At 43.4% G+C, this 20938-nt stretch overlaps 2 protein-coding genes across 4 annotated transcripts in view; both read left to right on the top strand.

Moving 5' to 3' along the window:
* The first annotated feature begins 440 nt into the window (after positions 1–440).
* On the top strand, positions 441–11459 carry MAPRE1 (microtubule associated protein RP/EB family member 1). 2 transcript variants are annotated; one of them, XM_034787297.1, is made up of 7 exons: positions 441–483; positions 1492–1615; positions 4725–4870; positions 6091–6298; positions 6893–7011; positions 7624–7776; positions 8161–11459. In XM_034787297.1, exons 2-7 carry the CDS (start codon positions 1495–1497, stop codon positions 8215–8217), a joined length of 804 nt encoding a protein of 267 aa, XP_034643188.1. In that variant the 5' UTR covers positions 441–483; positions 1492–1494; the 3' UTR covers positions 8218–11459. The 2 variants fall into 2 exon arrangements, with proteins under 2 accessions (XP_034643188.1, XP_034643189.1); XM_034787298.1 differs by lacking the exon at positions 441–483 and adding an exon at positions 874–1006.
* Positions 11460–14055: 2596 nt separating this feature from the next.
* The window catches only part of EFCAB8 (EF-hand calcium binding domain 8), a 38879-nt gene continuing 31996 nt past the window's right edge, over positions 14056–20938 (top strand). For both annotated transcript variants that reach the window (XM_034787885.1, XM_034787884.1), the window contains exons 1-6: positions 14056–15705; positions 16339–16396; positions 17353–17527; positions 18461–18579; positions 18803–18906; positions 20423–20603. In XM_034787885.1, the coding sequence (XP_034643776.1) occupies positions 15626–15705; positions 16339–16396; positions 17353–17527; positions 18461–18579; positions 18803–18906; positions 20423–20603 (717 nt within the window). In that variant the 5' untranslated portion in view covers positions 14056–15625. The remainder of the gene's footprint in view (positions 15706–16338; positions 16397–17352; positions 17528–18460; positions 18580–18802; positions 18907–20422; positions 20604–20938) is intronic.

The following is a 20938-nucleotide window of genomic DNA, read 5'->3' as shown; positions in this document are numbered from 1 at the left end:
GGGGGGAAGTGATGAGCTAAGGGGGGGGGCGGAGGAGCAGCGAGCTGGAGGAGAGGAGGGAGGGGGGGGCGGAGGAGGGGCTGGGGGGCAGCGAGCTGGGGGGGAAGTGATGAGCTGAGGGCGGAGGAGGGGCTGTGAGCCTGGGGGGCGGGGCCGGGGATGACCGAGGAAGGGGGCGGAGTCTGGCAAGGTAGCCCGACCCCACCGATCCTCTGACATCCACGAGGGGGCGGGGCTAAATAATATTACGTGACCCAAAAAGGAGGCCGTGCGGCGCCTTAGCCACGAGGGCTCGGCCCCGCCCCTTGGTAACTACTTCCCCCCTCGCCCCGCCCCGCCCCGCCCCAACTTGAGGAAAGGCGACAAGCGACGCTCGCTGTAACGGACGCCGGGTGGTGACGCGAGCACGTACGGGGCGCGTGACGTGCTGCTCCCGGGCGGGGCCGGTTTGAACGCGGAGGAGACGGGGCAGAGCGGGGGCAGGTAACGGACTCGCGGGCCGGGCTGGGCCCCGGGCCTGGGGGCGCCGGCCGGGGCCGGGCCGGGCCGGGGGGGCTCGGTAGGGGCGGGGCCGGCAGGCTGTGAGGGACCGGCACGAGGCCCGGGGGTGGGGCGGGGCGGAGCCGAGCCGGGCCGGCCTGTGGGGGCAGCTGCTCCGCTCCGCTCCCCGGGCACGCGGGTCGCCGCCCAGCGGGCAGGGCCGGGCCGGGCCGGGCCGGGGGCTGCAGTGTCCGGGCCCGGCGGGGCGCGGTGTGGGGCCCGCGGCCGCTCTCTCTGCAGGCTGCCCGGGGCCCGCGCCGGGCGCTGGGCGGGGAGAAATGGGGGCCCTGCGTGCGCGAGCTGGGCCCTTCCCCGGGGGGGGGGGCTCGGTCACCGCGAGCATCTCCCCGGCACGGCCGTGCCGCCTCGCCGGTCTGCAGGGCGGGGGAGCCCCGTTGCATCACGTGTCGGGGTGGACGAGCGACGCTGAGCGGCGCTTGGTGTTTGCCGAGTGACCTCCCGGAAGGTTTGTATGGGGGGGCTCGAGGGTGGCTGCTGCTTGGAGAGGTTGCGGGTGAGCAGCTTCTGTTCTGTTCTCAGCCCTCGGGAGTGCACCCGATAGAATCCACTAGGAGACCTGCCTAGGAGCAGAGTGGACTATCCTTTTGGGCAGCCTTGGGGGAGATGTTCAGAGGACTGAACCAGCTCATTACAGAGATGGTTCCTTTAGGACAGGGTGGAAGCATCCTAGGGGAAGTTTGGGGTGCCACTACCTGATCGGTCTTCCATGTCTTTCACAAAATACTAAACCAACTCTTCTCTGCTTCTGCTGATGTGAGGTACTTCCGGCAGCTAGTTCTGTTACCTGGCACTGTTAGAAGCTGCTCTCTGTAGCAACAGGAGGGTGTAAATCCGGGTGTACGCTACTGTTCTAATGAGTCAAGTCTGTAGCGGATCGTATTCTAATCATACTTTAGTATGAAACTTTCATCTGTGGTTTCTGTCTTTCAGAAAATGGCAGTTAATGTGTATTCTACTTCAGTGACCAGTGATAACTTGAGTCGACATGACATGCTTGCCTGGATCAACGAGTCTTTGCAGTTGAACTTGACAAAGATTGAACACCTATGCTCGGGTAAGGGGGCTGATGACAGGGCACTACTAGGGGTTTTAAGAGCGCATCTCTGATGGTTACAATCAAAAGGTTAATAAGTGTGCAAAGTGACTGACTGCAAATATACAAAATATATTAGTCTGTCACTGGATCTTGCTTGATTTGAGACTTGCCAACCCTGAATCTCAAACTATAGCTCCTAGTTGTGAGTACAAAGGATTGCTTCTATAGCTTTGTGGAACCCGAAGACTTGTACACTCTACTCTTGCCTTAGAACATAGGCAATGAGCGGAAAGTTCAAGGCTATTTCTTTTGACTACAGGGCTAAAGCTGGAAATTGTAGAACATGGTTATGATATGCCTTTACACTGCCATAACTACATGGTTGGTTAAAATCCTAGTTTAGACAAATCCATAGTCAGTTAATCTGTCACTTTGCATTATAATTTGGCTGCATTTTATGTGAAAGGTGTATTTTAAGATACAGGACAAAAGTTCAGGGAAGGGAGACTAAAGTAATGTCGTTGGTGTGGAGAGGGGAGGTTTCCTGGGAGAAACTGAATTCTAAAGAAGAAATTGAAATGGCTTTCATGGACAGGAAGTAGACTTTCCAAGCATCTTTCCATGTCAACACGAGAGAAAGATGGAGACTAGATTGTGGCCACTGTTTATAAATGTTGGTGGTGGCCAACTTCTCTGAACAGCTGGTTACTAAAAAGATGAAAAGAAAAGTAAGGTGGGAGGCCTGGGAGGAGTTTAAGGATTGAACTGGGACAGCAAATGGATAGGACTTTGAAGGTGAGGTCAAGGAGCTCTAACTTAATGTGGTAAGGAGGCAAAGCCAACAAGGAGGTTTGAGGTGATATAGTTGGAGTTGAGAGGATTTTGATATGGTGGTGTTTTGGATAGACTTGGATGCGGAGAGAAGGGTTATGGTACTGAAGAGTCACATTTTAAAGGAATTAGTTCTGGAAATTGAAACAAAAGGGTGTCTTTTGATACTGATAAAAATGAAGTAACAGACCTCAAGACAGGATATGGGGAAGGGAAAAATAGTTGAAGACTAAACCAAGGTTGTGAGCATGGGACACAGGAAAGGTAGTGGTAGGTAGATAAGGAAGGTGGAGAGGATCAGCAGAAAATAGTTCAGTTCTAGGAGGTGAGTTTGAGACCGTGGCAGGACATTCAGTAGTATGAAACATGAAATTTCCTCATTTGACAAAGGAGGGGGAGAAGTTGAGGTACATTTGGGAATTGTCAGCAGAGTTTGTGGCTGAATCCATGGAAACAAACTAGTACAGAGAAGCAGAAAGGAGAATGAGGTGCTATTAATAAGATGCTGCAGAAATGGCCAGCAAGGGTAGAAAGAACCAAAAGTACAGAGTTACAAGAACCAAAGAGTTGAGTTACCCAGTGTCCAAGGTTTTAAATCAGAATAAGAATAAAGGCTCTTGGATTGCTGGTGACTTTCATTTAGGACCAGAAGATTTGGAACTCCATGAGAACTTCGCCCTGGGGAGTGAGAGAACCTACATCAGCTTCTGCAGAAGCTTGATTTATTTTTAAAGGTCTTAGATCCTACCACTCACAGTTGCAAAGAAAAACTATCAAATGCATACTTGCTATGAACTGCGTAGTGTCACTTTCCAGTGTCTGCAGACAGACTTTTCCACTGCTGCTGCTCATTTCTCTACAGGGTGAAATAAGCAAGATGAAACAGTTTCACTGCTGTTCGATGAAAACTGATTGGTCATGTCAACTTCCTGGGGAATGTTAGTACAGCAGAGGCAGACACTGGAGTTATTCACTGAATCGGAGAAAAAGATGCTGGAGGGTTCAATTGCAGACACTTCTTTCCTATCTTAATTTGCACTATCAGGAGGCTATGGAGAAGGGAGAAGCTCTGCTCCAATAACAGGAGGAGACAGTGGGAGCTCCCAAGCAGGAACAGCACCCTGATTGAATTTCCTGCATTCTCCACCTTCCTAACAGCTGCAGGTGGCATGACTAGACCACACATTAGGACTAAAGGCAAAAGGGAATTTGGAATTCTATGTTCTTGGCAGTTAAACAGACTTCTTACAAACTTTCCACAAAAGTGTACCACCTGTCTTAGTATTACAGTTCAGGGTGTTTGGCTTCTGTTGCCACCAGTGAATGTGGACATGGACTCCTCTGGTATGTCAGGAAAAAAATAACCCCTCTAAGTTATGCCACATACATGGTAGGTGCCTGAACTATTATAGCTAGTTAACCTTCGAAACCTATTACTAAATACATATTACCTCTGCAGCCAACAATAAGGGCTGGAAACTTTTTTTTTAATTAAAATCTTTGCAGAATTTAAGTTAATACTTGCTGGGGAAAGATTTCTATTTTTTGTGTGAGTGGATTTCCTGCTCCCCCTGCAAGTTCTAATTGTAGTTATGGAGGGACTGGAAGGGAATGAGAGGTCTTTGAGGTGGGTGGAATGAAGCACTGGCTTTTTTGTTACTTTTATTATGTCTGGATTTTTGTTAGGGAGTGAGGATTGATATGGCCTTTGAACTCCTAGGGCACCAAGGGCTATGGATAAGTGCTGTTTGTTTTATTTATTCTAATTTCTAAAATGATTTCTAATTTATTCACTAGGTAGAGAACCAAGTTTTCTTGCCTAGCTGAATATGACAGGTTATCTATCCCGTGCAACCCCACTGAGTTTATTGTTGCAGGCATGTCATGGCGCAGATCTTAGTTGTATGTCCAACTAGTATGCTCACCCAGTGAATTATGGATTCAATGTTATAAGGGTTCAAATCATAACAGGGACCATCTTATATCCTTCATATTTCCTCTCTCTTACAGTAAATAGTCTGCCCAGAAGTCTCTGCTTCCGACTGACTTTGAATAAGATGTAGCCATGTTGGTCCCAGGATATTAGAGAGAGAAGGTGGGTGAGGTAATGTCTTTTATTGGACCAACTTCTGTTGATGAAAGAGACAAACTTCTGAGCTACACCTGAAAAAGAGTTCTGTGTAGCTTGAAAGCTTCTCTCTTTCACCAAAAGAAGTTGGTCCAATAAAAGATATTGCCTCTCCCAACTTCTCTTTGTATAAGATGGCTTATGGAAACATTCTGTTTTTCTTGGCAGGTGCTGCCTACTGTCAGTTTCTGGACATGCTCTTCCCTGGTTCTGTAGCACTCAAGAAAGTGAAATTTCAAGCAAAGTTGGAACATGAATACATTCAAAACTTCAAGATTCTACAAGCAGGTTTTAAGCGAATGGGTGTTGACAAAGTAAGCTGGGATTGTAATTGGTTCTCCTTGCACTTGGGTGCATGCAATTTAGTTTCAGGTTATCAGTACTGCCAACTGCACAGCTGTATGAACCCTATGGCTTGGACCTGGATTTCTGTTTACATCTGGGTGTCTGCCAATCATCTGCTTAGATGAAGCACTTACCCTTCCAACTTCCCCAAATTGAAAATTGAGCTGCTAGGTTTGGATTTCTGGCTCTTACTAACTGAATGAGTTTCACTACCTGAAACATACATGCTTGTTTACAGACTACTGTTACAACTCTTCTGAGGTAGTGCAGTAGAGCTTCCTGCTCTGTTTGTGCCAGACATGTGGCCATAACCAATTGGTATGGTAATCCCAAGGACTGCAGGTTTTACGTCTTCCCACAAATTCCATGCCGCTGTAGAGTAGACATGTGAAAGTGGTGCTTCACAGTTTGAATAACCTTTGCTTTCAAGGAAAGTGAAGTTTATTCCTGTAACGGGTACTGCATAGCAATATCAGTGCAAGGTTTCAGTATTAACATTTCAATGTAATCTCTTATTTTGAGGGAACCTCATCTAAGGGTGAATAGATAGGTGCACTGAATGGATATAGAGAATGGGCTAAGACTACTATTTAGTGTGACAACTGCATTAGTTTGTGCAGTTCTTGTCTAGTAAGAACTGAACTGCTATGTCTCAAATCACTGAATAACCATCAGATGTCTAGCCTTGGTCATTGCCCGTTTGGACTGACCTCATACTTGTGGTCTATAGGCAAAAGGTTTTTAATAATTCTCTGGCTTTTTTCTCGCGAGGTAGGGTGGGGGAGAGAGAGGAACCACCCCAAAACTGGGTGTTGAGTGTGTGTGGAGGTGGGCCAACAGGTGAGACTTGGAATGAAGTTAAGATATTAGAATAGGGAGAGATGGATGGACTTCAGCAGAGGAGGAGCAAATTTGATATTGGAATTCATTGCAGAAATTCTTATTGCCTAATGGTATAAGACGTGATAGTCGCCACTCAACTTTAAGGGTCCAACTATCTCTCCATTCCAACTAGTGGAGAAAAATCTTTGACCACTCCCGTGTTTAAATACATAAGAGAAATCCTCCCTGGACTTGGACTACAAATTGCATTTACACAATCCTGAGCACAATCTGACTTTGTAGAGTTTGCTCTTTACTCTCAGAATATTTCCCTCTGTTTAACCAGCTTTATTTTCCCCTCCCCCAGATAATCCCTGTGGACAAATTAGTGAAAGGAAAATTTCAGGACAATTTTGAATTTGTTCAGTGGTTCAAAAAATTTTTTGATGCGAACTATGATGGGAAAGAGTATGACCCTGTTGCAGCTCGACAAGGCCAAGAAACAGCTCCAGCACCCACCCTTGTTGCTCCAGTACTGAACAAACCCAAGAAAGCTCTCAGTTCCGGCAGTGCAGGTAAAGGAAGCATTGAAGGTCTTCTGAAAGTCTTTCTAATTGATAAGAGCTTCAATAACCTAAATAGCAAAACTAACTCATTGCTTAATTTCAGTGCATTAAATTGTGGTAGTTTCATGGCTTTCTTCTATTTCACAAAGATTCCAGTCTCTCAAAACACAGAATCAAATCATGATACATATGCCTGAGATCACACTATAGTGCTAAACTTCTTATCTCATGGAGGCTAGAAAGCTCTTTTCCATGTGAGACACTTAATCTGTTGATTTGGCATGGCAGGCATCTTCAAGTCAGATAGTGTGTAACCATTAGAATTGCTATACCTCTTGTAGATGACAGTTACCTGGGAGCCACAGAAATGAAGGCTGCAAGAACAGACGCTTCTTCCTTAAAGAAAATGGCGATGATTGGTACCAACACCCTTGTCAGGGAGAAGGGACACTTCACATGGGGAGCTTGGGGCATTTCTTGCTACATTACACTGGCTTTCAAATTCTTCTCTGTTCTATCTAAGCATGGATGGAAATAACTCCTATGGGGGCTTGGTTCTAAAAATGATTAGGCTAAGAATTAACACTGCATCTTACCTTCTAGCTCCTCAGAGGCCCATTGTTACTCAGAGAACCACAGCAGCTCCTAAAACTGGCACTGGAATGGTTAAAAAGGCTCCTGTAGGAATAGTAGAGGATGAATCAGCAGAGCTGATCCAGCAGGTGAGTGTTAAACCTGTGGACTGTAAAGTTAAGTGAAAGTGCTTTAGATTAATCTACAAAAATCTTTATTTAAGTTAAGAAATGACTGGGTCTTGGAAATTTAGCAAATAATTCAAATTCCTTTTGCAACATGACATACGCACACACTAACTTAAGTCCATTACATGCTGATACTTCATCCTGCAGCGCTGTTGCAGACATCTAGCGGCATTGCAGTTAAACTATGAACAGCTGCTGCTATCCTGCAGTAGTCAGTGTGAGATGTCATGGGTCACACTCTTATAAGCTAAACTGACTTCATGTAAATGGTAATTTAGCCTCTAAAAGAATAAGCCCTGCAGGTGGTTGGGTTTTTATTTGTGAAGTAGTGATCCCTTAACATTTGCAAGAGGACCACCCCTTATGTGAATTGGACATCTAGCACAGAAATAGAACATATAAGCTAAACTGAATGTCAGTAATAAACCAGTGCAGTTCTTGATTATTCCCAAAGTGCTCTCATACATCACAAAAAAAGCAGATTTTTGTGAACTATAAGAATCTTGTTTTCTGAGTAAATGCTTTGTGAACTTCTCTCTGGTGGAGAAATGATCATGTGTGACTCTTTGGCAGATCAATGTATTGAAACTTACTGTTGAAGATCTGGAGAAGGAGAGGGACTTCTACTTTGGCAAACTGAGAAATATCGAATTGATCTGCCAAGAGAATGAAGGGGAGAGTGATCCAGTGTTGCAGAGGATTGTGGAAATTCTTTATGCAACAGATGTAAGTCTGCCTTTACATAAATACTAGTTGGCAAGCGGGCAAATTTTCTCTAACGAGAAGTCTTCCATGAGGCCAATGCCCAATCTTGCTTTCTTCTATGTGGTTTGGGGCAGGCATCTTTTGTACTAAAGCTCTAGATAGTATCCTTGTGGTTACGCCGGAGATTGTCTGAATAGAAAACTACTTGAAATTCCGTGACAACTAGATCCAAGATTTGAGAGGGAAAATCTTTCTAGTGTCATAACTGGTCTTTCATAAGTGAGTGTATACCTCCTTGACAGTATCCCAAGTAAAACTGCAGGGAAGGGTATGTGCAACCAGCTGGATCAGTGGGCCTGATTTGACATCTGCTTCCATTAATACATTCTTTCTTTCCCCCTTCAGGAAGGCTTTGTGATACCTGACGAAGGAGCACCACAAGAGGAACAAGAAGAGTATTAACAGTCCATATACTGTACCAGCAGAGCAGGAACATCAGAATTCTTTGCCCCAAATCATGTGCTTAACTGTAAAATACTCCACTTTATTATTCTTAGAGGACTCACTGGTTTCTTTTCATAAGCAAAAAGTACCTCTTCTTAAAGTGCACTTTGCAGAAGTTTTACTCTTTTCCAATGGGTTTGAGTTAGGAGCTCTTTTTTTCACTTCGTAGCAGAACAGAATTAACATCTAGTTGGTATATTTAGGGAATAAGGTTGAATATTTTGAAGCTTGCTGCGGAATTGTTTGGTTGCTGGTAAAACATTGGTTTGTGGAAAGTCTTTTCTTCTGTACCTTACTGAGGTGGAGTGTGTAGTAGAGAAACTAAACACTGACTCACAGATTGCGTTAATGTGAAATTGCAGCAGAGAACTTTTAATAAAAATGCCTTAAGAGTATTTAAAATATGCTTCCATATGCCAAATTATAAAGTAATGTGACAGGAGATTTTATGTGCTTCATACTGGGGTTAGAAAGTGTCTAACTTACACTGCTGTCTGGGCGGCCTTGTGCGGCAATGTGACTACTCAAAAGGGGCTAGTAAAATAAAACTCCATCCCTGTGTAAAGCCGCTCACTAAGTTGTTAGTTCTCAATGACAAAATAGGCCTTAATGTTGCCTGTCATAAGATTGGAGGGAATATGAAGAGTTCAGACAAACATGTACAAATTATCTTGAGTCCTAAATCCTTCTCTGGCATTGTGGCTAACAACTTTGCCAAACTTGTGTACTATATTTTCTGAGAAATAACATGGATCTAGTCGTATTGCCTAGAAGATTCTTCAAAAGTTACTCACTTCACTCTCTGGATCATTTTTCTACTTGTCCTGTCTCCTATTTTTGTGGTGTCCTTTCTGGTATGTTTGTTTCTGGTTTCCTCTTCTCTCCCCCATCCTAGAGTACTGATTAAACCAATGGATCTAACAGAACTTGCATTATGCAAGTGTCTTGGTTGTATTAAAGGGAGTGAGTGGGTTGAGGATATACCTATTTTGTGCCTGTTGGGAAGTCTTCCTCAGCCCTTGGTGTATCTTAATAGTGATACTTGCCAGTACAGTAACCGTCTGGGGACAAAATGAATATGTTAGCTAATAGAAAAGCTAATGTTGCAGAAAATACAGTACCCAGACTAACTTTAATATTAATATTTAAGATACTTTATTCTTGAACTGTCCCTTCCTTTGCTATCAAGTTCCTCTCATTGCTGTTTGTGTTTGGCAAGAACCCACAGGACATCTGATCCACCCACAGAGTCTGATCAGTCCTGATATGCTTGTATGCATTGGTTTCTGGTTGTAGCTTGTCCTAAAATGTGTGTAGAAGGCGAGCGTTTTATGGTAACTGTTGTGTACTGCATGAATCTTTGTGAAATTCTGAGGAAAACCCAATTTCAGTGAATGCCAAAAAAAAAGCAAGTAACTAGCCATTGTTTAAAATTCCAGTGGTGCTATTTCTCTTGTGGCCTTCTAGACTTTTGTTGCCCTAAAATTCCATTTTACTGAAAAACCATATTCCACCTGGATTTTTCTTGACAGGGTTTTTTCTACTTTAAGCCGTTTCTAAATAAAGTTCTGTATTTCAAGAGTGTCATGTCTGCTGGAGTCGTCATGTTCTGGGGATATGATTAGATTAAGCAAAGGATCCTGGTATTTTCAGTCTGAAGCTACATAACTTGCAACATTGGCCTTCATCCTCAAATCATAGCTCCATTCCTTGCTCAAATTACTGCTGCATTAATTTTTCTTGGGGCTCCCCTGAATTCTGTTGGGAGAGAACTTCTTTTGGTATCTTAAGCTTACAGTGAATACAAATCACAGTTGGACTGTAGGCTTCCCCTTCCTTTGGTGTAATGTGGAGGTGCAGTGTAACAGCAACATTGGTCTGTTTCTTTGTGTCTGACTTGTGAAGTCTAATGCACTGCATTAGTAGAACACCAAAGTTAAAAGAATACCATGTTTTTGACCTTAGGTTCTGTCACCAGCCTCTCTGAGCAAACATAATACCTTGTAACTTAGTCATCTTGTTAAGCTTGCCGTAAATTTCAGTGAGCCAAGCCTTAATGTTAGACAAGAACTAACTAGCTTCTGCAGAAACAAATGCTAATGTGTCATGTCTAGCCTTTTAAAAGTTCTGATAAGTCCCCCAAGTCTTGCCAGTATTCATGTTGGCAAACTTTGGAATGGTCCATTGAGGTCTTAGCCTAAGGAATAGTTATTGATGGCAACAAAACTAGTACTGCAGTGTGAAAGTGCATTGGTAAAACTGGGTTTTGATGCACATAAAATCTTCTCTACCATTACTTATTTGGTATGAGGTCAAAAACTTACTGTCTTTCAACTTCTGATAAGTGTGTACATCATTCTGTTATCCTTTCTGCATACTCAAGGCAAAGTAGCAACATGTGGCTTGTGTGACCTGCCATGGGAAATTACATTTTTAGGCTTTCCACATTTTGTGAAGGGTCAGCTACGTGCTATGGATCATTGTGGTTTCACCTTTGTGTCGCAAGATCCCACCTGGTGAGGAGCAAGGATGGATCCAAATTTACCATGACACTAGATGAGTCACGCTGTGATCAATTTGACCTCTGCTTCTGCAAAAGCAAACAAATCTCTTATGCTAAAAAGGAAGGAATGATGGGAATCGTAGAAATACTACTGGTGCTCCTTGACTACAAAATTGACCACAACTCAATGTGGAAACTTTGACTCTTGCAAGTCAAAGTCCTGTGAAATTTCAGATTGCTGAATCATTCCCTAATATACCAAGAAATGACAAGTCATAAATAGAATTTGGAAATTTATAATACAGGTAACTTATTTACAAGGTTGTATCATAGACTTTTTGGGCAGTCTTTTATAATTTCCTTCCTGGAAAGCAGATAACCAGAATAAACTTAAAACTCAAGTGACTGCTCTGACCTGGTACAGCATTGGCTGATAGATGTTAAGTGCTTTTCTGCTGGAATAACTATTTCAGAAAACAACCAACCTTTCTTAGATTTAGTTTTATCGGTTATCTGAAACAAACAAAATGGAACAACCAAAAGCTTATATCTGTCTTTCTGTACCCAGGGTGTCTTACAGGTGTGCACTCAGATTTTTTAACTTAATTGTTCAATCTTTTCAAAATTCCTGGTTTGCAATGACAATTCTTACTGTAACTGTTAAAAGGCTCCAAATAAAAGCCAAGAATTTACATCACTCATTTGTCTATTAATATTTAATGTGACCACTGTTGCACTGACAAATGATATCCTGTTTTTGCTTTTGATGTTAGCACACACGACACATTTATAGAATTCGCTGAAGTTGAACTAGTACTTGGGGGTCCTCATAGCCTGGTGATTTGAGCACTGCTGGGAGCTAGGAAGTAGTTCTGATCATAGCTCTCTCCCGCCTCTACTGTGCTTACTAAGATGGGGCTATATCTCAGAGGGTTTGAGGATGAGCTGGGAATTGTTTGTACAGTGCTCTGACTAAACTAGGTCCTGAAGACTTACATAATTCTAAAGAAAAATGGCACTATGCAATGCTCTATGAATTTCTGAGCTTAGTAATGAAAATTATGCAGCTATTCCCATCATTAGTGTAAACAGCTCATCTACACTTGTGCAATTAAGAAAAGAACCTTAGCCCGTTGTGCAGGAAACTCTTAAACTGTAGTCAGATTGCTTCTGCAGCACTGAAGACATAATGTGTAAGTACTGAAGTCTTCTAATACTACCCACACATGGTCTGCAATACATCTACTCTGGCAGAATAGGGCTCTTAAACAGATGCCTGCCATGTGGATTATAGTCTTGTGATATGGAGCAGAGGGTGACAGCAGCCCACCTAGTCATTGTAAGATAAATTCCTACTGCATTTCTGTTAACAAGGGACTGGCACCCTCTTTTTGGAAATTGCTTGACTTTCCAGAGCAGCTTCATTGTATAGTTACAAAAGATGGCAGCAGTTTGTATGTAACTAGGAGCAAACTGAAGTCTTAAATGTCAGAGACCTAAACAAACTGTGATGTGGGTTCTAGAGCAGCATAGCTTAGATGTGATGCTTTCAGCTTAGAATTGCCAGGTATGAAATCATGGCTGAGGGTTTTTTCCCTTCTCCCTTGCTGCTTTTTCTTACAAGTTGGGTGGTATAATTGATTCAAAGATTATTCTCAGAGTTCCATCTTTGAAAGATAACTTAATTTTTCCCTTTGCAGATCATCTTTGGGTTTTGACATATGAAGATTCGAAAGGACTTAAAAACCTGAGCTCTTATCCAGATAAATTATGTGTTGGTGGAGGATCCCTAATGGCCTGTATGCATTCTACTGCTTTTCTCCCTTCCCTGGTTATAGGACTCTTCTCAGGATTAGTGCAGTGTCTGTGTCTTGTTCTCCCCGTGTTATGGTGGAAGAGCTTTATGAAAGGTGGTGGTCTAGCAACACCTCTTGCTCATTAACTATTCCTGTGAAGTTAGGATGGGAATTCTTTGGGATGGGAGATAGGACTGGTGCTTGGGGGCCCATGATTGGATTCCGCAGCCACTTGTTTTATTAGATGGGGGTAGTTTCTGCCAGCTGTGATGACCGAATAGTTCTCTGCTTCCTTTACCATGGTGGCATATTCTTATGAAAAGCCTTTGTGCTGTTATTGGATGGGTTCAGGGCATACTTTGTCCCCCTGACATCCTCGCTTTCTTTTTATGGGCTTCACCAAGGTTCACTATTGAGAATCAGGAAATGATCTTCCTGCCCTGAGAGGGGAAGCTTGATGTTAGTGGTCATCTGGTGATCCTACTGTTCTATTGACTTGTTAGCCCTTTGGTCTCACAGCTGGGCAGTTTTCCTTCCTAGTGTGTGTTGAAAACTTAGGATAAAACTCTTACACAGACCAGTCGGATTTAGGGGTTCATTCATAAGAATGGTCTGACCCAGTATGCCCAATGGTCCGTGTAACCCATTATCCTGTCTTCTGACAGTGGCCAGTGCCAGATGCGTCACAGGGAATGAACAAAACATGGACATTCAATAGTGATCCATCCCCTGTCATCCAGTCTCAGCTTCTGGCAAACAGAGGTTATGGACACTATCCCTGCCCATCCTGGCTAATAGCCAGTGATGGACCTATCCGCCATGAATTTCAGTTCTTTTTTTGAACCCTGTTATAGTCTTGGCCTTCACAATATCCTCTGGCAAAGAGTTCCACAGGTTGACTGTGTTGTGTGAAGAAATACTTCCTTTGGTTTGTTTTAAACCTGCTGCTTATTTCATTTGGTGACCCCTAGTTCTTGTGTTATGCGAATGAATAAATAACACTTATTTACTTTCTCCACACCAGTCATGATTTTATTAGACCTCAATCATATCCCCCCTTAGCAGTCTCTTTTCCAAGCTGAAAAGTCCCAGTCTTATTAATCTCTCCTCATAGAGAGAGATTCCGTACCTCTAATCATTTTTGTTGCCCTTTTCTGAACCTTTTCCAATTCCAATATATCTGCACGCAGTATTCAAGATGTAGGAGTATCATGGATTTATATAGAGGCAATAAGATATTTGTCTTCTTATCTATCCCTTTCTTAAAGATGCCCAACTTTCTGCTTGCCTTTTTGACGGCCGCTCCACAGTGAGTGGATGTTTTCAGAGAACTATCCACAATGACTCCAAAATCTTTCTTGAGTGGTAACAGCTAATTTAGACCCCATCATTTTATATGTATAGTTGAGATTGTTTTCCAATGTATGTTCTCTGCACCTATCAACTTTGAATTTCATCTGCCGTTTTGTTGCCAAGTCACCCAGTTTCATGAGATCCCTTTGTAACTCTTTGCAGTCAGCAACTACTCAAGATAGTAGTTTTGTATCATCTGTAAACTTTGCCACCTTACTCTTTACCTCCTTTCCCAGATCATGAATGAATATGTTGAACAGTATATTCTCCAGTTGGGATGGGTGAAGACCTTGGTATTTGGTGGTTGTAGCCGGAAAGTGGGATATGTGTGATGTCCTCAATAGCAATACCTACCAAAAATTGGAGAGACCCCGGGTAAAACCTATCGCTTTCATATTAGACAAGGGAATGGGAGGTTTAAAACTCATTTTGGATACCCCTACTTCACTCAAATAGCTGAATTAATAGTTGGAAGAAAAAAATTTATTTGTGAAAAGGATCTGGGTGTTGAATCTTTGTCTAGAGGCTAAGAACTTCCAAGGCACAAGTTGGTGTTGTCCTAGAGAGGCTTCAACCCAAACAGGTACAAAACTAAATTTGACCTTCCTGATATTACTAAGATGAAGGGAAAACCCCTTTGTTTAAGGTTGAAGCAGCCACCTTATTTCTACATGGTATAGAAGTAAAATATTGGCACAAACCCATTCTTTGCCTGCAGGCCATCGTGACGTGATCTGGAAGATACTGATGTTTGTCAGAAGACATGCTTGTCTCTTTAAAGCAATTTTTTCTTAGTCATTTAGTAAGCTTGGCTAGCTTTCAGACAGCAGCCTTTTAAAAATCTGTGTCTGACCTATCAGGAAATGTAGAAAACAGGAACTGAGGGTGCTTTTCTGAGGTCTGCAAGAAATTTCAGCAAGGCCCCGGAAGAGTGATGTCCTTTTGCAAAGTAGCTTCATAAACTGGTTACCTCTTAATCTTTCAGGATCTCTGTGAATCTACTGCTGTTCTAATGGGAGCTACAAGAACAGTTATCCAGGAAGCTTTAAATAATGTGGGATTATATTAACATAAATCTCAATATAATCTCAACTTCATGATTCAATATTTTATATCAAATAAACAAGCAGCAGGTTGGCCTAAAATGGAGGAACAATTGAGATGAGATCATCTCAACAAATCTAAAGACAAACCTCATTTCACCTTGGTTTTCTCTCAATCATCCCGCCACTGGGAGGTGAGGGGTGGGTTTAATGACAAAGACCAATGGGAGTCCTGACACTGGATCCGTTGCAGAGACTGCTCTCCTAGCAGCCCTTGAAAAGAGCAGGAAAAGGAAATCCCTGGAAATGGCCTCTGCCATGTTCCTCTCTTGTGTTCTATGGATCCTTTGTAGAGCCCCTGCCTCAAGTCATCTCTGGTGCATATGTGCGCAGGTGTGTGCTCCTTATGGAGCAATGGAAGAGGAATTCCCTCTCCCCATCCAGCTGCTTTGAGGGAGAGGGATAGAGATGGGCTGCTCGGTGGCTTCTTGGCATGGAGACCTCCATCCAGTCTTTCTAAGGAAGAGAACCCCTTCCAACAGAGACTGGGGAAAGCAGTCTGCCTGAAATTCTGTGGATGAAGTCACAAATCCAAAGGTGACATCATAGTTGAGTCTGTTGATGGCCTTGGGCTGGCAGTCCCCAGTGGATACACAGCAGGAACAGGGAGAATGTCTACTTCTGAGAAACTGAGCAGCTGTTTGATGGGCTCAGAGACTCATAGGATCAGTGTTCATCCCTCTGTGGCATGGTGAGTGATGAAAGACAGGACACCCAAGGAACTTTGCTTTTCACAATACTTAGTTAATTTATTGCTGCTTCTCTGAGTCACCCTCCAGTGTAGTAACCCCTTCTATTAATCAAGCCTTCCTCCTTGCTAGGATGATATAGTGAGTTAGTGTGTAAGTGCATTGAAATTCTCTCCTAATTTCCCCATCTGTAAAATGGGAATAAAAATGTCTCTACCTTCTTGGACATTGTAAGGGTTAAATCGAACTTGTAAAACAATAAGGACCTGCACATGCAGCTCCCATTGACTTTAGCTGGACTTTCTGCATATGTCTGAAAATCAGGCCTTAAATAACTTCAATTCAAGGTGCTTAGCACCTTTTATTTCAAACCCTTCCATAGCTATCAGGATGAGAGTTCAGGATTACATAGCTCCGCAGTAAGAACTACTGACATCGTAGTACCTAAAGCAGTATAGAGAGTGTCGTCTCTTACTTCAGGTTACACTAATTTATACTGGAATTACTTTAATACAAATATTAATACCTGAATAGCCATTTTAAGGGTTGAAAGACTTGCAGCCTTATTAATGATTACAATCTCTCTCCCACCCCCAAAGCAAATACAGCTACATTTTATCTGTTTAAAATTTCAGGGTAGACAACGATTCTGAAGATGAAGGAAGCCTTAAACAGTATCAAATGGGGCAAAAGGTAAATGAGCAGTAATGGTATTGATGGACACAGTGTTATATGGAAAAGGGCTGTTATCAGATGTTCCTAAAATGCAAATGGAGCAGGACTGATGTGGTGATATTTTCTTAACTACACTGTATTTTCTTAACTGTGGAAGGTTAAATCATACAGTATCAGGGCTGGAAGGGAATGGTTTCCTGCTTTTAAACCCCGATGTGCCCAGTTCATCTCGGCTTTGGGGCTCAACTCTGTGCCGTTGCTGAGCGGGTGCAGGGAATGTTGGCTTGATGCTTATTTTGCGCCTTTCCTCTCCTGGACCAGCGAGGGGCCTATTCAGCTCGCAGCACAGATTGAAACAGCCTGAGTGCTGGGCTGATTTGCACCCAGCTTGCCTGTGACAAATGGGCCCGTGTAGCAACTGGGAATCGACAGCGCTTAGCCATGCCTGCTTGTTTCTGGGATTGCCTTTGCCATGCCCCTTGTGCCAGGGTCTGCTGCTGAGAACGGCAGAGAGCTAGCTATGCCAGTTGTACCCCACCCAGCGAAGCCCTCTATGGAAAGTAATTGCTTGATGGCAGCTATAAATTGGGTCCTGTATTTCTTAAGTGATTTAAAATTAATGATATTGTAGTAATGAAATGGGGCTTAAGTGAGAGTTGTGGTGCATAAGACCTTGTGTGGCGTTTCTGCACTGTCATGGATTTACCCCTGTTGAAGTCTGTGGGGTTACTATCAATAGTGAGGACTACTTCCATGAACAAAAGTTTCCAGAACTGGACCTTCAGTTTCTAAGGTCTTCTGGGCAGGGGCCAGTTCTCTGCTTATCTGTATATGCTCTCGTAAGGTTACTGCTTATAAGATGTTTACTGTCTTCCTGCTCTTGCCCCATTTATATAAGACCTGAGTAAAGAGGGCTCTCTTGGGTGTAATAAAAGCTCTGCACATGCTGTTCTTGATCCTAACTGTTTTTTCAGCTCACTGGACTTCTGAGCAAATCTGTCTCGAGCTGCTCATCTCCCAAACAAATACTGAAGTTCCCAGAATCCACTGATACCTCCCGTGCACAGCAAGTTGAGGACCAGATCAATTATGAGCATTTGCAAAAATTGGAGCGATCGTTCCGGGAAGCGGACTTAGACAAGGGTGGAGGTGATGATGCAGCATTTCCCAAAGCATTTCAGTTTCTAGATAACTGTGCTCTTTTGGTCACTTTTTTTGGTTTCATAGCTATCTCTGTTGCTGTTAGGAAGCATGCAGTCTACACAACAGCATCCACCAGAATTAGTCCCTTCAAGCTTCATCAGTTACTTTGGACCTGCTTTTTTCCACTGAAGAGGTCTCCAGCTTACCTCTCACAGCGAGTCTATATCACCCATTCTTTGTGATAGCTTTGGGTTTCTGTCTGGTGAAGCAGACACAGATTTCCTCATTCTCAATTGTTAGATGTAGGTTTGTGTCCCATAGTTCTATGGTACAGAAGTCAAGCTTAATATTCAGGAAGCCAAGAGAACAAATTTACCACTCTAAACCAAACCTAATTAGAAACAGGGTAAAATCACATATTGTAATAATGACACTAATACTTCCATAGCATCTTCCAGCTGAAAATCTTGATTTCTTTATGAGCATAAGTTAAGCCTCGCGTTGCTCCAAGTTCTGACTCAGGTTTAGACACTCCAGGAAAATCTTAGTTAGGGGCCCCTGTTCAAAAATCTGTTTGCCTAGGACCAGACTTTCAAAGAAGTTCTGCACTTATTAGGTGCCTACCAGTGTGCACAACTACTGCAGATGTGCATGCAGATTGGGAAATTGCATATGTAAACAGCTAATTTATAAGCATTTGTACACATCGATGTGTTACAATTTATTGCAACTGTGTAAGTGTGAGCAAGTTAGATACCCAATTGCGTGCGTTTTTTTTGTATGCACAAATTATCGAGAAATCTGCCCCCATTGTGTTTTTTGGGAGATTGCTTTTGATGCTTAATTGCCATTTTTATGTGCTCTGTGCAGTCTATTTTTTCAATAGACATAATTATCTGGAAAAGTTTAGGGCTGAATATACTGTGCTTATTCTCCCAGGGCTGGATCTTAAGGAGTTCCGCAAGGCAATGAAGAAGATAATGGACAATATTACGGAAGAAGATATTGATGTCATATTTATGAAAATTGACACTGATTGTGATGGCTCCGTGGGCTGGGTAATATTGGGCTCTAATGAAAGAGAATGGTGGTTGTGTAGCAGTTGCAAAAATTTCCTGATTTTTATTTACCTTGGTTTAATGTTGGGGGAAGGCAGTGTTTCCTGCCATTCCTGTTATCTTTGCCATAGTTCTTGCTGTATCTGTCAGCACCATAGAACTTGAGATAATTAATTCTGCTCTCCTTTTTATAGGGTGCTGATGAAATTGTTCTCTCTCACAGGAAGAATATCTGAACTATATATTGCGAGAGTACAGAGGAAAGGATGACATGCTGAAAAGCAAATCTCCTCTGCTATTTCAGACACCCATGAAAATCATTCCAATGTAAGCTCTTAGCCATTATTGTCTGAGGAGGAGTGATCCACATTAAAGCTGCTTGTATTTGTCTTCCAGTTTAGTGTTCTTGTGACATCCTAGCTGCGAAAAATGTCTTTTTTTTTTTTTTAAATCAGGTATTTAACAGCAAATGGCAAACATGTGCATCTTCCCATATGAAATTGGCTTAATAAACTAGCCTCTAATCATTTAAGGAACAACCTCTATTAAAGATTATAGCCTAGGTGAAATAGCTGCTTGAGATGAATTCCCGTCAGTATTTAATCAGTCTCAGTAGGATATTGTGAGTATAACTAGGGCCGCATTAGCTTATTGATGTTATAGCAACAAACCTGAACATGAGAAACGACAACACTCCCTTCTCTGGGGGTCATTTAAAAGTGAGGAGTTGCTTCTTTCTCAGACCTGCCAGTGTGATACCACTTGGGGTTGGTGATATGATGAATAACTGAGAGAGAGTGTGGTGAAATATGGCTAACTTCTCTTGCATGCTTGCTTCTGTCTCAATTTTGTTTGAACTCAAATCCTCTCCAGTCCAGCCAAAACTCTCCCCTAGCCAATGCATCCCCTTTCCTTCCTACCTGGATAGAGCCTGGGAATAGATGAGCTTTGCAGCATGAACTGAAGGCTAGCAAATTCTGGGGAAGCATGCTCCAGAGGCATGGAGACTCTGGGCTGACTTCAGTTTCTAGGGTGTTAAATAAAGGGACAGGTGGTCTGTTGTTGTCCAGGCCTCTCAGAAATGGGTGCACTGTAAGTACTTCAGTCATAGTGTCTCTTCTGATCTTAAACCTATGTCGTCTAGTCTGTCCTGTCTAATACAGGGGTTTTCAAGCTGCACCGAAAGGCTCAGCCCATCTGAACTAACAGTTTGTGGCCAGCTTGAAAAAAAAACATCCCACGTGATGTGTCCGGGTTTCAACTTATTTCCACACAGGCCAGTCCCTCCGACAGGTATTTTCTTCTCTGTATGTGCTGTAATCTATCTTTGTGCTTGGAGACATCACAGCGTGAACCCCAGCAACCTCTGGAGGTTTTTCGCCTTCCTCCGCAGCATAGGGCAGGGATCTCTAGCAGGAGGGTTTCTGCCGATTGAAGTCACCTAAAACAGGATTGGGGACTTCAACAGCAGAGTCCAGGGAAGGGGTAGGGACGGTTTTATGGCCTGCAGCATGCAGGGGGTCAGACCAGATGATCATAATGGTCCCTTCTGACCTTAAAGTCTATGAGTCTATGAGCAACCTTATAACCTTATAGTGTGAAAATCTCCTTCCCACTCCCACCACTTCGCCTTGTGTCTCTCTCCCTTGGTGAGGCTGAGACGGACTTAACTTGCATCAAAAGCTCCTGAGCTCGGGGACCTGAGTTTCTAATTTCTGCGAAGTGCTTTCAGTCCTTGTTTGCCCACCTGCTCCATTCCTGCCCTCTTACAGGCCTACCTTACCCTTCTGCTTCCTGACCGTTCTGCTCTATTTCTCCTATTTCCCTCCTCTCCCTTGCTCAGGAGCCAAGGCCAGGAAATCATCAAGGTGCAGTTTTTCCCAAGCCAGGGCCGGGCAAGGGACAGGGATGAAAAGGCCAAGAAAAGTAGCAGTTGGAATCTGTCAGGGCGATTCCTGACGGTCAGCAGGGATGGAATCTTACTCTACTGGAGTGACACGTTCAAACTGCTCCGCACTGTCCAGGTACATGGCTCGTGATCCTGATGGAAATGAAGGGCTAGATTCTCTCTAATCCACATAATGCAGGGCTCTCAACCTTTCCCAGACCATGACACCCTCCCATTTAGCCATCTAGAAACGAGGTTGATGTGGCCTCCCAGGGAGTCTCAACCCATGCCCTCAGGGAGCTTGTATTCACAGTGCCGATGTCTCCTTTGCGTATGTAGTGCTTATTCTGCATGGGTGACATCCCATTGCCATGAGTGGCGATTCCACAAGCGTGGGTGCATCACAGAGCCCCCGCCGCCCCACTGCAGATGAGACCCACAGCGTGGCTCGGAGGGGAGAGTTTTGCCCAT

Source organism: Trachemys scripta, chromosome 12 (genome assembly GCF_013100865.1).
Source record: "Trachemys scripta elegans isolate TJP31775 chromosome 12, CAS_Tse_1.0, whole genome shotgun sequence".
Lineage (NCBI taxonomy): Eukaryota > Metazoa > Chordata > Testudines > Emydidae > Trachemys > Trachemys scripta.
The sequence above is the reverse complement of the archived record's forward strand: the minus strand, read 5'-3'. Positions and strand labels throughout refer to the sequence as shown.

Bases quoted from the DNA above. Each gene is read 5' to 3' on its own strand.
- MAPRE1 (XM_034787297.1), top strand. From the start codon at position 1,495: ATGGCAGTTAATGTGTATTCTACTTCAGTGACCAGTGATAACTTGAGT. The intron at 7,012-7,623 runs GTGAGTGTTAAA...ACTCTTTGGCAG, and splicing joins CAGCAGAGCTGATCCAGCAG to ATCAATGTATTGAAACTTAC. The intron at 7,777-8,160 runs GTAAGTCTGCCT...TTCCCCCTTCAG, and splicing joins AAATTCTTTATGCAACAGAT to GAAGGCTTTGTGATACCTGA.